General features: G+C 41.3%; 1 protein-coding gene across 1 annotated transcript in view; it reads left to right on the forward strand.

The window, feature by feature from the left end:
- The window catches only part of stxbp4 (syntaxin binding protein 4), an 80,586-nt gene extending 64,745 nt beyond the window's left edge, over positions 1-15,841 (forward strand). The window contains exons 23-24 of the mRNA XM_071531575.1: positions 14,370-14,427; positions 15,706-15,841. Coding sequence (XP_071387676.1) covers positions 14,370-14,427; positions 15,706-15,841 — 194 coding nt within the window. The remainder of the gene's footprint in view (positions 1-14,369; positions 14,428-15,705) is intronic.
- Positions 15,842-17,514: the final 1,673 nt, after the last annotated feature.

Consider the following 17,514-nt stretch of genomic DNA (forward strand, 5'->3'; position numbering starts at 1 on the left):
CCCGTCCCCTTCAGCTACGGTGGCCTGTAATTGACACAAACAGTAAAGTCACATTTTCCCAGTGTGGAGGAGTAAGCTCGCTAGTTAAAGCAGAGATCAAACAGAAATAGAGTATGGGCCCGGAAATTGAGTTTTGAAAATCTCAGCAGCTGGGAAAGTAATAGTTGGGTCGATATTGAGTTGAGTCGTTGAGTTGGTATTGATCACCAACCCTATCAACCCTCTGCAGATATACAGTATTATGGTAATTTTGTGCTATGGGACAGTAAAAAGCATACTTTATCGCCCCTTTAAGTCGGGCTGGGTATCTAGAACCGGCTCATCGATATATCAATTCCAAAACCGATGAACCTATTCTCCTCTTCATTCCGCCGTTCGAATCGATAAAGAATCGGATCGACGAGAAGAATCGAGAAAAAAGCAATCGGAACTGGTAAAATCCTAACGATACCTTCACCAACATTTAGTTCCCAGAGTTCAGCCTTTGAGGGTTTTGACACACTCACCTCATTTCAGCTTCACCAACAGCTGTCAGGGACTGTGTGTGCAAACAAAGAGGCTCTGGGGAGATGTGGGCAGAGTTACATAATTATCAGCAATGACTCTGCATCACTGGCCTGGTAGGAGGGAAGTCTTCTGTGCTTTTCAATGGGCTGTTAGAGGTAATGAAGACAGAGAGAGAGAGGGAGAGAGAGAGAGAGAGAGAGAGAGAGAGAGAAATGAAGTCACGACGTACAGAAAGTAGGTCAATCCAATTCAGGTCTCGCAGCCTGTGGATGTCTGGGAGTGTGTGTGTGTGTGTGTGTATGTGTGTGTGTGTTTTAGTGGTCCATCACTTAACATCACCTCTGGCTCCGTCTATGAAGGCCGCGGTTGCCTGGATACGTGTCCTGCTTTAACCATATAGCTCAAGTCCACGATGCTTTTGTCGTCTTCTCTCTGCGCGTTTATGTAATTGGACACACATCCGCCCACACACACACACACACACACACACACACACACACACACATTTTACTCAACAGATTGCATGAAAAACGATGACCAGAAAAAAAACATGAAAAAGCAATCTAAACCTTGGACTGTCAATTCATACTATCTCACTGCATAATTTATTAATGTATTATAATTCAAAACGCACTGTAACGGAACAGAATCAGATACAGGACTGAGGTTCATTCATTCGTTTTTTCAGTCTCTCCTGTCTGCTGTGAATGAAACGCTGGACAATTCACACCGAGCAATGTTCTGAATTGGATTAAGGCACGAGAACGCATTTGCCTTAATTTAGGAATTAATTCAGCCTCTGGAAACTGGAGATGAAATCACAACAAACTGTCACAGACTAGGCATTAATTATGTTTAAGTACTAGGGTTAGACTGATATATCGGTTTGCTGATACCGGGTTTTTATTAAATATCTGATGTCAGCCGATCAGTGTCGTCCACAGTCTGAAAAAACCTGACGTGACATTTGATTTTCTTTGCACAATTTATTCATTATTCATTCATTTAATTGTTTTATTATTTTTGTTTTTGTTGATTAATTCTTTGTTTAAATGCCCAATATACCACAGAATAGGTGTGGTGGAGATTTTTGGTGTTCAAGAATAAAATTCTGTGGTAAAACACTGAATAGTTATAATTTTTTTGGTACAAAAATGGTCAAATGTGAAAATATTGGCACAAGATATCAGACATCGGAGACTTACCGGTACGTCTCCAAATATCAGATATCAAAAACCGATATCGGTCAAACCCCAGTAACTACATTTATGACCATTTTACAGGCTGTAGGACATCATGGCAATATTATATATATTTTTTTTGCTTTTTACCCCAAACCATGCCAATTAATATTCAACATCATGTACGCCTAGAAGACGTGTAAGAAGTTTATTTTTTTAATAGTTTTGCTATGAAAAGCAGATTGGAAGTTGTGACTGTACTGATTTGATACTGATAAGTTTGTAAATGTTGGGGGAATATATATCTGGTGTGCTTTATTTGACAAAACCCAGGTGTTTGTCCCTTGGCTGTATAGTATAACGATCAACTATCTCCTGCAGCTTGTACATATCGCAAATAAAGTTCTCCCTCTGAACTGTCTTTTCCTTGCTCAGTTTTATTTTCTCTCGAGAATATTTGTTCACTGAAGGCTGGTCGAGGGCCAGGGAGAGGACATCAGTGAAATTAAGTGTAAAAAATATAAAGATATAAATATATATATATATATCTTGACAGAGTGGGAAAATGTTGCAGTTTTGGCCAGACTCAAGAGTTTAAGCTGCAGTATGCAAGATTTTAATGTAAAAAATACACCTTTTTATTGCATTTTGCTTACAGAAAATGAAGACAATGAATCATAAATGTTTAAATATACAACCAGGAGACACAGAATAATGTTGCTGTGAAGTGAAATGCGATGTAACAGAACCGAGATGCTGTGGATTTGTCCTGTTTGCCCAGATGAAAAGCTGGTGTTGGTTTTGAACACTAGTGGGAAATCTTCTCCACACAGAAAGTGACGGATCAAAACTCAACAGTCACCTCTCGCTGCCGTTTGCCCAGCGGAGCTTTAACTAGTGAGTCAATTAACTTGATTGTAATTTTAAACATTCAGCTTTAATATATAGATTTGATCCTCTTTGGGGTTTTACATCTCATCTCAATGAAATAATCAAATGGTTTGTGATTGACCATAAGTTACTCGTGCCAAGTTAGCGATTAGTGACGTGCCAAGTGATAGTGATTTAGGAATGACAAACAGAGGCTTTATCTATTTCTTTACATATACACATGTATATATACTGTATATCCTAGTTGAGTCTTCTGAAATTTTGTGATTATGAAGTGTTAGATATCGTGGCTCTGTGCAGGAATACTGTTAGAAACCTGTTTCCCAGCAGGAAAGGATCAGCTGGAGGAGACAGGACTAGAAACAGGAAGTGGTTAACTCATAACAACAAGTTTTCATTTGTTGTTTATTGTTTATTGTGGATCCCCATTAGTCGACGCACAAGCGACAGACTAGTCTTCCTGGGGTCCATTTTAAAATATCAATACAAAACAGTCAAAGTTAAACATGTACATAAAATTAGAATTACCAATTACAACAAGACAACTGTTACTACCATAGTTACAACAAACTTATTAGGACATACAGTAGGAGTACTTCAAAGTGCGAGAGACAATACACTGAAATCATATAATATAGTATACAACACAAAACTTTAACACTAAGAACCCAGTACACAAGGTGCAGATTAAAAAAAAAAAAGATTTACTCCTCGTCTCTTAAATTCTATCTTCGCAGGAATGTTTCGAAGATACAGAGGAAGTGTGTTCCATAAAGAAAGTAAGAAATTTATTGAACCATGAGCCATGAAAACCTGAACCTAACCTGAACCAAATTGATTTAGTAGCCTAAACATAATACTAACCTTAACCAAAGTTGTTTTTCTTGTCTAAACTGAAGCGAACCTTTTGAAAATGTCCAGTCCGGTTCCTGCTGTCGGACCAAATCTTCTCATAAATCACGACAATCCGCAACACGTAAACCTGCGTTCCAGAGTTTGGGCTCTTTTCATGAGATTTACGAGACTGTTGATGTTTCCATGAAGCCTGTAGGGGTTCAGTCAGCTAGATGTTCAGGAAATAAGAAATATAGCAGCAGATCTCAACTATATTCAAACTATTTCTCAGTTGTAACTTTAATGATATAAGCAGGAAAACAGGTACTGACTGTATTGGGCTGAACACACACACACACACACACACACACACACACACACACACGCAAACACTCTCTACTCATGCGTTGAGAGTGAAAATGTCATTCCCATTTTAATTGATTTTTTCAATTGATTTGGATTTTTCATTGTCATTATGATTTAAGTTTACTACTCAGCCGTCTTCCTTTTCTTCTGCAGCTGAATGGACGAGCAAACACAGACAATTAAGAGAGAAACTTTTCCACAGTCCTTGGATACTGTTGCCAAGACAACAGGCCGGGTCGGTTAGTAACGGGCTCCCTTCACGGTCATTATCTTCCATGACATTTTCTAAATGATGTTTGTGTCTTTCACATGCCCTGTCAATCAACCGGAGCTCGTCAGTCGGCCATTTTTGGCGTCGTGCGTAAAAAGCATTTGCTCAGAATTATTTCTTGTTACTGTGATTTTCCCTTGAGGGCAAACTGATGCCAAGTGAGGTCTTACTGCCTTAATGCAGCACTTGGCCGTCCCTCCTGTGCACCAAGCTGTGATTATCCAGCGGCTGGTGTTGGAGGTGAGTGTGGTATTCGCCTCTCGTTGCTGACGGATGAGGCTCCGCTCCCCGCCGTGCAGCTCAGGAACCAAACCTCCTCCAGAAACACTTTGCCTCTCTGAAGAGCCAAATAATGAGGAGAGGAAAACCGCTTGTAGTGCAGAAAGTAAGGAAATGTATTTAAACCCGCTGCCTGAGGAGGAGAACTGAATAGAAAGCCGGTGATGAGTGCTCTGCAGCTTTCTAACACAATTGTATATGCGATGTTAAGCTTGAATAAATGTTCTTACTTTCTGCATCACAAGTGATTTTCCTCCCCTCGTTATGTGGCTTAGTATTTTGGCCAATTTGGGAATTTCCACCTTTTTACCTTTTTAGGTCTCATCCATAGGGACGAATCAAACCTGTTGACTGTCGACTTGTTTCATGAGCTTGGAATTACAAGGTTCCATCTAATTAAATTTTTTTTTTTAATTAAAATTGAGTGATCCACATCCCAGACTGCCCCAGAGTTCCCCCACCTGGCTCGTTGTAAGGGGGAGCGTATCTATGTTCCCAGGGTCCTAAGTTCCCAAGGTCCTATGTTCCCAGGGTCCTAAGTTCCCAAGGTCCTATGTTTCCAGGGTCCTATGTTCCCCAGTTCAATATTCTGTTAACAGACATTAACCCTCCTATTGTGTTCGGGTCAAATTTGACCGGTTTCAAGTTAAAATATTTCATAAATATTATCCAGTTTTTTTATTAGCCAGATTTATATGGCACATAATGGGGACATGACAAAGGGTCCTATGTTCCCAGGGTCCTATGTTCCCCAGTTCTAGGGTTAGGGTTAGAGACCTTCAAAATCAAATAAAATGATAACCATTGGTTTTGTTGTGTTTATATAGCTGTTTTGAAGCCTTGTTCCAATAAAAAAAACTGGATAATATTTATGAAATATTTTAACTTGAAACCGGTCAAATTTGACCCGAACACAATGTTGTTCCCCAGCTCTATATAGCACATAATGGGAACCTGATAAAGATGTTCCCCAGCTTAATATGGTTAGTTAGGGTTAGGGTTAAATATAGGACCCTGGGAACATAGATACGCTCCTGAGCATCAGAACGAAATATCTGCAATTGGCGACTTCAGTCTAAAAATAACATTATCGTATTGACCTTCAGAATTCGGTCGAACCTTAATACACACTCGGTCTCTTTCTGTACTCTTGGTTCAGTCATGTAAGTGTCCCTGCATCCAGCCTGACACACACACAAGCTTCCTTATCAGAGAAAAGGCTTGTGGATGTATGAACACACAGCTGATGTGTTTCCTGGACAATACTCCTGAGCGGACAATAGTCGTCTCCGCAAGGCTACTAATCTAATTAGCCGTGCTCAGAGCCAGAGTATTGATTTCCTGCAGCTGTAAGATGGCATATGTTGTTTGTTTCTTTACCCTGCTCCCGCGTTTAAAAGATAGAATAGGTGCGAGAGAGAGAGAGAGAGAGAGAGAGAGAGAGAGAATATAGCCCTATCTGAATGGGACTAAAATTATCTGGGTATGTGAAGTGATTTGTAATATTACAGAGATCATCAGCGATTTTAATCCTGTGCAAATCTGCTATGTTTGTAATTTGCAAAGTAAGAATTCCTACACAAATTACCTACTGTATTTTGCTTAAGACGGAGGTTCTCTGATAATACTAATCCCACTAACTCTCTGTACTTTCAGATGTAATTTCCATGTGATTTCTTTTTCTTTTTCTTCCAGACGTGTAATTTCCATCTTCCTCCTGTCATGAAAAATGGAGGCGGTAGTGGAATCTGTACAGGGAGGTTTTACTTAAAAGTTTACAGAAAGTGAGAAATTGTAAAATCTTGATCGTCTACAGCTTTATCCGGGGCAGCGATCTCATTAGCACATGCAAATGCGTTTCACGAAATGCAGAGGCTGTGTGGTTAATTCATTAAATCACATGACGTCGCCACACATAATACTAATCACGTGCAAACAGGGCTAAAGAAAGAGAGAGAGAGTTCGATAAAGGGAGTGAAAGCTGAAGAAGTGACCAAGGGGAAAAGATGGAGGAAGAGATGGAAGAGAGAGTCCAAGAATACGGGCAGAAGATGGAAGCGGAAGTTCAGGCAGGGAGCCAGCATTAGAGGAAAAGCAAGGCAGTGTGTGTGTGTGTGTGTGTGTGTGTGTGTGTGTGCGCGGTCAAGCTCAAGCAACATGCTCGCTGTAACGTGTTTTGCAGACAGCGACTACGTGACTGCTGCAAAACGAGATGCTCACGTTTTTGCCATGCGCTTCCTACCTCACCAACTACGCACGAGTGTGTGTGTGTGTGTGTGTGTGTGTGAGTGTGAGTGTAATGCTAATCTCGCTGAGTCAGTTTGTATCTGTCCAAGCTGTTATTGTGTGTGTGTGTGTGTGTGTGTGTGTGTGCGTGCATGTGCGTCGGTGTGTGTAGCAGCCATTTTGCAGTGCAGCGAAAGAGTTAGGGTGTTTAGCATGTTTGCCCGTGTGTGTGTGCGTGTTCTGTGTGTGTGTGTGTGTGTGTGTGTGTGTGTGTGTTGTGGCTAGCCAGTAAGCGGACTTCCAGCCACGTGAGGCTACAGTGACTCCAGCAGATCAGGACCAGCAGCAGATCATTTGGCAAAGAGAAAGCATGTGAGATGACAGCCCCTCCTCTCCAAACATGCAACACTGCCACTGAAATAGACAGAGCAATCAATACTGTTTATTTTCATCTTAAACTAACAATAGTGATGTGCTTCTGCTCTAATCAGACAGCAGCAGTCTGGATGGGTGTATACATGTGCTGCTTCCCTGCAGAGACAGCCAACATTTCCGTGACATTACGTGTCATGACCTCATGGGACCTTTATGCTACAGTCAGAGATTAAATCAGTCATATGGTTGCACTTTAATAACCACAAAGGGAGTGCCTCCCCGCTGACAAGCCGATAAAGGCCCTCTGTCTAATGGAAATCAACAGTCTCTTAGATAACAACATAATTCACTAACAAAGACCGCGCCGCTATGAGATATATTTAGATGGTTTATTGAGGGAAAGATGGGGTCGAGAATGGAGGGATGAAACAAGGGTCGAGGGTGGAGGGATGAATCAGGGGTCGAGATGAAGGGTCGGATGAGTCGGGGTCGATGGTTAGCTCGAGGAACCAGGGAATTGAGACTCAGGGTGGGGGCACTGTCTCGCTGATGGGGGAGTCTTCTTGGCTCCATCATCCCCCTGTGGTTCCTGTACTGAGAGAGAGAGAAGAGCAAGGGGATGAGAGACCTGAGACATACGAGAGAGAGAAAAGGTCATGGTTAGGCACGTTGAAATAGGGTGGAGCAGGAAATTGAACGTGTGCTTGAGGCGTCGTCTTGTTCCCGAACTTTAGTTATAATAATAATAACTTCATTTATTACAGCTGTGTGGACTGGCCAGTGAGTTAAAGACCATTATTTTGGCTGAAACTTGTGCTTTACACAAGAAATTCATATGAGTTTTGCAGATATGCTTCCTTGAGGGAAAGTACATGTCGAGGTGCGTGGTTATCGAGAAATAATGAATGAGTAATGATGCACAACACGGGGGCTAAGAACCCCCAAAGCAAAGCAAATAAGCTTCTGCATTATTTTTCTGTAACACCTTGGAGTGTGTTATTATATTTATACCATGGCTATTTCCCAAAGATATAAAAAAAAAAATGTCAGTGCTGTTAATGAATCATTTCTGGAGTAAAATGTTTCTTATAATTTCAACAAGATAATCCCTCTGTAGCTATAGCAACTTTCCTGGCAACTGTGTGGAAAACAGCATTGGTGTTAGCCGATGCTAGCATGTCTGCTAGCTTAAATAGTGTTTCTACAGTACATGCAACATTTATTCAATCTACCACAAAGTATTTCAGATAACTATGAGTAGTTGGTAATGATTTGCTGTTATTTCATATCCAGTTTCCAGAAGCTGATTCCCAGATTGAATAAATGTTGCGCTTGCTGTATAAACAACAAACTGCTCTACTTGTTGTAAGCAAGATATTCACCATTCACCACCAATATTTTTTCCATTAAAAAATACAGTTCCAGCAGTACAAGTTCACACAGTATTTGATACTGGATGCACCATTATGCACTGCTTGGCAAACAGCATCAGTGTTAGCCGATGCTAGCATCTCTGCTAGCTTAAATACGTTGTTGTTATCTCAGACTCAATAAATGTTGCACTTACTGGATAAACACCAAACTGCTTTGCTTGTTCTAAGTAAGATATTCACTAAATTAAAAATTTTTTTCACATTACTAAAATATTACAGCAGTTCTGATGCAACACTGATGCAAACAGTGTCAGTTTCAGCTGATGCTAGCATGTCTGCTAGCTAGAATATTTTGTGGTTATCACAGCAATGTTGCACTTAATGTATAAACACTATCCAGATATTCAGTGAATAAAGTTATTTTTTACACAAGAAATACAGCAGTACCAGTTCATTTGATGCACCTGATAATGCTTACATCAAACGCTCGTATATAACACGTTACTTTAGAAAGACGACTTCATCAGCCAATCAAAATCAAGTATTCCCCCAGCCCATGGGATAATTGTATTTGTTTACTTCTCTTATGAGCGGTACACACATAACTAAGAAACAAATCAAATGCTGTGATTGGATTAAGAATCAAATTAGTAGCAAGAGACAAATACACACATACTCTGTCCGTCTGTCTCTCTCTCTCTCTCACTCACACACACACACACACACACCATTTCCCCCCGACCACCCACCCAAGGCACGAGGATGTTTACTATTTTTATTTTAGACCCCCCCACACACACACACACATCCCATTCCTCTTCCTCCTCTTTCACTCATCCTCTCCCACTCCTCCCACTCTTGTCTCGGTGACGTCGTTGCGCTCGTCTTAAGCAGCTTTAATGCTTTATTTCTCAGAAACAGCCTGAAGATTGAACTCGGCTCGCTGCCTCGGGCCTGCGGGGGGTGGGGGGTGGGGGGGGGGGTCGGGGTGCTGGGCCCTCAGGAGGAACAAAGCGGTGATTGAGACCCGCTGGTTCACGTGGCCGCCCGGTCGGACTCCTGACGCTCGCTCAGCCTCAGCCTCAGCCTCTGTCTCTGGGCAAAGACAGAGCGTTTATACACTTTCATGAACTGTTGCTGCTTGAGGATGAGCCGGATCTCCCTCTTTGTGCCTGCCTGACCTTTTCTTTTTGTTTCTTCAAAGGACGAGGTTGAACGCTCAGTGTCGATTTTTCATTTTCTTTACTGGGTTGGAAGAGTGTCCAACCCAAACTCATTGAGAAACTCCAAACTTCAGAGTGAAATCCAATCTGTCTCCTGAACAGCAGCAGAGAAAGCTGGACTCACCCACGTTAGATCTTTTCCTCTCTCGTCTCTTTGGTTTCCTTTGGTATAAACAGTGTTGTAATCACATTACATTTGTCTGTAACGCAGTAATGTAACGCGTTATGGTTCCTAAATTCAGTAATCACATTACAGTTACTAATCAAACAATTATGTTGTTACTTGCGTCACGTAAGTTCTTCAATTATCTGCAGGATCTGGGATCTGCAGGATTATCTGGGCGGATAGAAAGAAATCATCAAACTTGCGCAACAACCTCTGACCTCTCGTGTGACTTTGGCTAGAGACAGTTCGTGTGGGAGATAGGACAAAAATGGCACATTACTTCGAATATGTTGCGCGAAAGGACAAAAATGTGACAGTAAAGTGCAATTAATATTTGTACTAGGCGGTGAAGAGAAAGGAAGAAGAGAAAAGAAAAAACAAAACAAAAACAAAGACATATATACAACTATCCCCATAACCCACCCCCCTCCCACCTTCCCGGGACTTTACATCTTGTCACACCAAAGGGGGCTATCAATATTGTACAACTGATCAGTTTGAGTTATCAATGTATTGGAGACCATTGACTCTTTCTTCAGTCCATCCGCGATCGCTGTATAATGACCCCATTGCCCTAATCGTCGTTCCAGCTCTCCCTGTTTTTGTCGTGTCAATTGTAGGTTTTCCAGCTCAGTTTCTTACAGAATTTATACAGTAGAGTCTATGGGTGCATCCCAAGTCTCTTATTTGATATTTCCTCGCTCCTCGATCCTCGCTTGAACCGGAAGTCGTTCTGGTCCGTCATTTTGAAGGTCGTCCCAAAGCTCTTATTTCTGCTCCGAGGAGCGAGGAGCGAGGAGGGAGGAAGGATCTCTGAGGAGCTGAGCGAGGAGACACGAGAGCAGCCTTCCTGGAAGACTTTCAGCTGAACGCCATGACGTCAATTCTCCGCCCCTACATCTGGCAAATTTGAACGAGATGGCAGAGAAACAGTACGAGTGTAAATGTCCGTTATTTTATGCTTTTTCATATATAATGTTAATGAAAGAACATTGGGAACCTAAATTACGTTTATTTCATCCACAACCCTTTTTGTCATGCAGAAACGGACGTCGCTTCACATGACGCTTCAGAGGAAAGGACGTCTCATTTCTCTAATAACATATTTCCTTGTTTCCTCTCTCCTCGCATGGTTTCCTTGCGTCTCTCCATGCATCCTCGGTGGGAGGGACTAAGACGCAAGGAAAAGACGCAAGTGAGGGAAACGTGGATGCAATTTAAGAGACTTGGGATGCACCCTGTTTCTTCTGTTTTCTATCAAGCAGCTCCGTTATGAGCAAAGCTTCCTGTTCTTCTGCCTTTGCCGCCATGTTGACGCTCAGAACAAACCAACACACACACATCTATCAGCAATAATTCTGTCTGTTTTCTGATGGATCGGTTGGGACCCGACATTTCACAAAACACAACGACATCTCACAAAACACAACGACATCTCACAAAACACAACGAGATTTCACAAAACACAACATTTCAGAAAACACGACATTTCACAAAACACGACGACATTTCACAAAACACAACGACATTTCACAAAACACGACATTTCACAAAACACAACATCTCACAAAACACGACGACATTTCACAAAACACAACGACATTTCACAAAACACAACGACATTTCACAAAACACAACGACATTTCACAAAAAACAACGAGATTTCACAAAACACGACATTTCAGAAAACACGACATTTCACAAAACACGACGACATTTCACAAAACACAACATCTCACAAAACACGACGACATTTCACAAAACGACATTTCACAAAACACAACGAGATTTCACAAAACACGACATTTCACAAAACACAACGAGATTTCACAAAACACGACATTTCACAAAACACGACATTTCACAAAACACAACATCTCACAAAACAAAACGACATTTCACAAAACACAACGACATTTCACAAAACACAACGAGATTTCACAAAACACGACATTTCACAAAACACAACATCTCACAAAACAAAACGACATTTCACAAAACACAACGACATTTCACAAAACACAATGACATTTCACAAAATACATTTCACAAAACACAATGACATTTCACAAAACGACATTTCACAAAACAAAACGACATTTCACAAAACACGACATCTCACAAAACACAATGACATTTCACAAAATATAACATTTCACAAAACACAATGACATTTCACAAAACACATTATTTCACAAAACACGACATTTCACAAAACACATTTCCCGAGCCACCAGGTATTTCCCTGAATAAGAGCAAACAGCGAACCAGAGCAGCTGTGTTGTTGTAATCCCTCGCTCAGCCACAAGAGACCCGCTGTCAACGGTGATCACAGATTAGCTCTGTAACCATACAGTAAGAGGGCAGGCCATTAGTGTACAGTACAGTTTATCTCCCTCTTTGAAAGGAGCTGTTTTGAGAACCTGAGACCTGCCTCTTGTCCCTTTGGCCCCCGTCCTGACAACGCTCAGACTGACAGGGTGAAACCCGGTCTGCGAAATGTATCGCCGACGTACACATCTGACATTCAGAGGGACACAAAGCGGCTCTGATATCATGTGTCTTTGTTCCGAGGGTGAGAACCGCATTGTCGGCTCCGTGTTCGTACATGGGCCGCATTGTGGAGGGTACAGTATGGGGGCGTTTGGTTTCCTGTGTACAGTGACAGGTGACAGGACAGGATCAGGTTTATCGATGGTGAAAAGGGTCTTGGTCTATAGAGCCAGGGTAAATAGATCATACAGTTTTACAGTGTGTGTGTGTGTGTGTGTGTGGAGAGGGGGTCCTAAATCTGGGGAATCCTCCGTTTTATCAGGAGAGCACAAACAAAGGTATTTAACGTAATAATCCATGACATTTTCATATAAATATTTATCAGTTTTGCTATTGTCTTCGATTGCTCTAACTCAACAGTGACCCAACCTATATTCGGTCCATAAATCTTCTCCACTGTCTGTTCTAAACAGCCCGTGTCTGGTCGCTCTTTCCTGGGAAAAATCCTCTGCCGCACAGGAAGTGATGCGTTTTACGTTTCCGGTTTGTTTGGAATCAACAGAAGAAGAAGAAGAACTGGGTAGTTAGCATTAGCAGCGATAGCCACCATGGCTGAACAGACAGAGAAAAGAGAAACTCAAACTGCATCAACAGGAAAAATCCAAGCTCCGCCCCCCACACTGTTTGATTGACAGGTGATCTGTGGGAAGTGCAGTGAGGCTGAAAGGACAAAGATGGAGACTGAATTTTAAAAAAGGAGAGATGCAGTGTAAAAAGCATCAAATTAAAAATCAACAACAAAAATATCTCTGCCTTTTCCTCTTTTGTCTCACATGATCTTTCCTGGGTTACAAAAGTATTGTCTGGGCACTGCAGCTCTGACCCTTGCTCTCTTTACTATTGGCTGTAGTTTTGGTAATCTAGGAATTGGGATTTTGGATCTTAGGCTACTGTTGTGCTTATTGTAAGTAGCACCAGATAAGAGCCAGGGCTTGGGCCACTGATGAACTGAACTGAGAATGCATGGGAAATTCCAGTTGAGCTCCTGCAGTGTGAATGTGAGAGTCTCCCAGCTGTAAGGAAACAGAATGTGAATTTAATTGAATTGGAATGACAGGAGACAGAACTGAATTCCATTAAATTCCATGAAATTCCACTTCTAAGAGAGTTTGTCTCGACTCTAAACATTATAAATCAAAACATTATGAATCTAATGAAAGACAGTTCAACAAATCAAACACATTCAGTCATAATGTATGGATTACCATTAGATGTTCTGCATCAAACACCACCTGAAAGGTTCCTTTAACATTTTATGATATTCAGTATTGATAATATATAACGCTATGTGGAATCTCGGATATGTGGGAAGAAAAACAAAAAAAAAACATGGAAGTTCACACGATTTCATGTTAATTCCAATTCAATTCCAATTCGGTTTCCTGTAGGTTTTTTTTCAAATTCCAATTCCAATTCCTCAGTTGAACTGGAATTGATGAGTTAATTCATGAATCGACCCCAAACCCTGATAGAAGCAACAGCTAAATGTCTAAAAAAGTAAAACGGAATTTTCCATTACAGATTCTGCATCTACCCAGGAGGAAGCACCGATCAACACACACACGTCTATTATAACTGATAGCTGATTTTTTTTTGGGGCGGGACCGGTATGTGATATCATATCATGGGGCCCACGGACACTGATACACCCATCCACCACAATCCCCCTTTCTAAGAACGTGTGAAATTCTGGTCTCGGTTTACTAGAATCCCCGCGGGGCAGCAACTTGAAACTTGGGTCCTTTTGTTCATCCAAAACAGGGTTAAGAGAGCTGTTGTGTCCCAGTGCATACAGTAGGCAGAGAGATCAGTGTGATAGTGTGGAAAAGTACAGTAAAATTAGTTGAAGAATGACGGGGGGGGAGGGGGGGGTTGACAAGGGCGGGGTGGCTGATGGAAAATGGAAAAATGATATTTGTAAGGAGCGTTCAAGTGATCTGTTGGCCTGATTATGTCTGGGATGGAAAACTAGACATAAGACATGATCCAAGCTAACTCCGGCTGGGACAAACCACAAATCTGAGCTACGGTTTTTCATCCAGTGAATCCTTAAATTACCAACGTCATTCCCCCCATGTTCTTTTTTTTTCTTTTCTTTTTTTTTTTTTTTTATTCTTTCCATAGGTCTTCCTTACGGCTGGGAGGAGGCCTACACTGCAGACGGGGTGAAATACTACATCAAGTAAGAGAAGGCATGAACGCTCAGGATAGGAATCTGACAAACGTCTTTCCAAACCGCGCTCAGAAAAATTTCCATGAGTGATTAGAATATGCCGACGTTGTGAGAATTCAGTAAAATATGCAGAGATGAACATGGAGAGGCGTCTGAAAAAAGCCCTGGGGCCGAAACCTCAATAAAGTCATCATCTGGGAGCTATATTTTGCAGTATGCAGACTCTATTTTTCTATTTATTTAGCTTTTCTTCTCTGTTTTTTTGGATGTGTGCGTTCTATTTTTCTTCTATAGGCTTTTATACAGCAGCCACATCATTCCATCACAGCTTCAGTAACTGCAAGACAAAGCAGTGGTGTTGGAAGTAACTAATTACATTTATTCATGTTACTGTAATTGAGTAGCTACTTTTGTGTACTTTTTTTTTTTTTTAAGTATTGTACTTAAATCCCATCCATCACAGAACAGATTGTGTGTCTCTCCATCAGCAACAGAAACTGGATTAACGCAAACTGACAAACTGTGGATCCATTCACAGTGAGAAGAGGAATCTGACTTTAGTTTGTTTAATAATAATAATAATAATAATGATAAACTTTATTTTGTATTTTCATACAAACGATGCAGTTCAAAGTGCTTTACATTAAAAAAATGCTTGATATTAAAAGAAATACAAATTGAAAACATACAAATTAAAACAAGGGTAAATGGAAAGGAGTAGTAATAAATAGATCAGTAGATGGTAAAAGGGACAGTAAAAACAGAAACTGGTAAAAACGATATAATATGTACAAAAAAATAAAAAGTAAAATAGAATGACTTCAATTAAAAGCCAAGTTAAATAAATAGGTTTTTAGCTGTCGTTTAAAAATGTTCACTGAGCTCGGATCTCTTATGGCGTTAGGTATGGTATTCCATAATTTTGGAGCATAGTTAAAAAAAGTTTCTGCACTTTATTTTGTCAGACACTTTTTACTTTTACTGAAGTAGATTTTGACACCAGAACTTTTGCTTCTACTTAAGTCAAATATCAGCAAAGTAACAGTACTTGTACTTGAGCAGGACGTTCTAATACTCGTTCCACCACTGTTGAAAGCTTGAGAGGAGATAATAGCCAGCTGACTGTCAAAGGTCACGGCAGGACTGGAAGGAAGCGCTTTTCAGAAAGTCTGCAGACCAAAAGGGATTTCAAGGGTCGCGAACCTGTTTGCTTGAGTTATGCGCTTGAGGTAATCATTAACTTTGAGTGAGTTGTCTGTTTTGTGTTTTCTTTGACCTGTGTGGCAGTCACGTGACCCAGACGACGTCGTGGACCCACCCTGTGACCAGCACCCCGCCGCCGCCTCCGGAGAGGGAGACGGAAGGGAAGAGGGAGGAAGAGGCGGAGAGGAAGACGAGCCAGTCGGTGGAGACGGAGATGTAGACCGGAGGTTCGCTCGGTCAAACCTGCAAGGTTTGAACCTGCAAATCTTCTCTCCTGTCACCTCATAGCATCGTAGTTTTTGGGGTAAAATGAGGGTTTAAAGGCTTGTAAATACAAACAGTGACTCTGGGTTTGACTGGATCCAAAGCTTCAGGCCTGTGGAGAAAGTGTTTCCTAAGGCCCCTGCTCCCTTTCCCGGCCTCTGTTGAGTTTTAGCGAAGGATGGATCAAGACTCAACAGACGGAGAAAAAACAGCAACCAGAGGGAGAATTAAATGAAGCAACACTGAGGGAAGACTACAACCACAGACAGCAAAAAAACAAGATGGACGTAGTGAGGGTGACATCATCCACAGGTTTCCGAAGGGCCGTTTTGAAGCCAAAAGATTGGGGTTTTTTTCCTTTTTTTTTGCACAATAAAACAAAGCAGAAAAAACACAACAACAAAAGAGAAGAAGCAAATTGTGCAGGTGAGATTTAGAAAACCCCTAGAGGCTTATAGAGGGAATCTCACCTCAATACGCATTATAAGCAAATACAAAAATCATGTAATCCAACAAAAATAAGCAAACAAGCAACCATAAGATCAAAAAGCAAACATAGAGTAGGCAGGATAAAACAAGCAAAGACATAAAATAATGAAACCCAACCGCCCTACTGAAACCTCTTGTCAATAAAATGTATTGACTTTTTTAATCAGACGTTGGGTTGTGGTCCATTGACTTCATGGAGTTGGGCGGTTTGGAGTCTTTTTGGAGCCGGACTCTAGCGGCCTCCACCCAATTCCTATTGGCTTCAAAATTCACCCTGGTTTTGGCTGCTTGGGTGCAACACACTCTCAGTGAAAAAGTTGTCCAATCTTTAGTAGTGAATCATATTAAAGTAATAATCTGTGACATCTCCATTTTACTCTCTATCCCCAATTGATATAACCCAACAGTGATCAAACCTATATCCAGTTCATAAAGCTTTTCCATTGTTGCTGAACAGCCAGTAGCTCTTTCCTGGAAAAATCCTCTGCCGCACAAGAAGTGATTTGGTGTGATGCGTTTTACGTTTCTGTCCTTTAGCTGTTTGAAGTTAGCGAATACTAACTTTTCTGCTCCACTAAAGGTAGGCTAAGCTAGGTTAGTTTATAGCATTTAAGGGGCTATTTTAAGTTAAAGGAACGTGTTTGATGATGCTTACCTGCTAGGTGCTAATATGCTGATTTTGACCAGAAGAGCTAGAGAGAGAAGTACAGTGTGTGATAAAGCTACGTTAGCCTCGTCGCTAACAGCAGCTTTCAGTTGAGTTTTGACAGTTTGTTAACAGACTCATCTGCTCAGTTCTCAAGCAAGTGTGACAGACCATGGACAGACTTTACGGCCTTAATGTCCAGACTTTCCTTGTCATCATACCATCTAACCCTCGCCATTTTATGCTGTGCTAGCCAAATTACCAGGACAAACAGTGGAAGGACCGTTCTACCCATTCAAGTTCTGTGGTTGCACCTCGTCTCCCCTCATGATTACAAATGGGGAAATTTCAACTCGGAAAGCGTTCCAACTTTAGAGCGTCTTTAGAGTCTTGTCTCTCTTTTCATCACAATACGAGTCGCTTCATAGCCCCATTCTGTCTCTCTCTCTCTCTCTCTCTCTCCTCTGTACTTCTTCCCTTCCCAGCCTATTACT

The sequence above is a fragment of the Centroberyx affinis genome, unplaced genomic scaffold (genome assembly GCF_046629955.1).
Source record: "Centroberyx affinis isolate AG114_WGS23_722 - 3 ecotype Tasmania unplaced genomic scaffold, CSIRO-AGI_Caff_v1 ptg000143l_1, whole genome shotgun sequence".
Lineage (NCBI taxonomy): Eukaryota > Metazoa > Chordata > Actinopteri > Beryciformes > Berycidae > Centroberyx > Centroberyx affinis.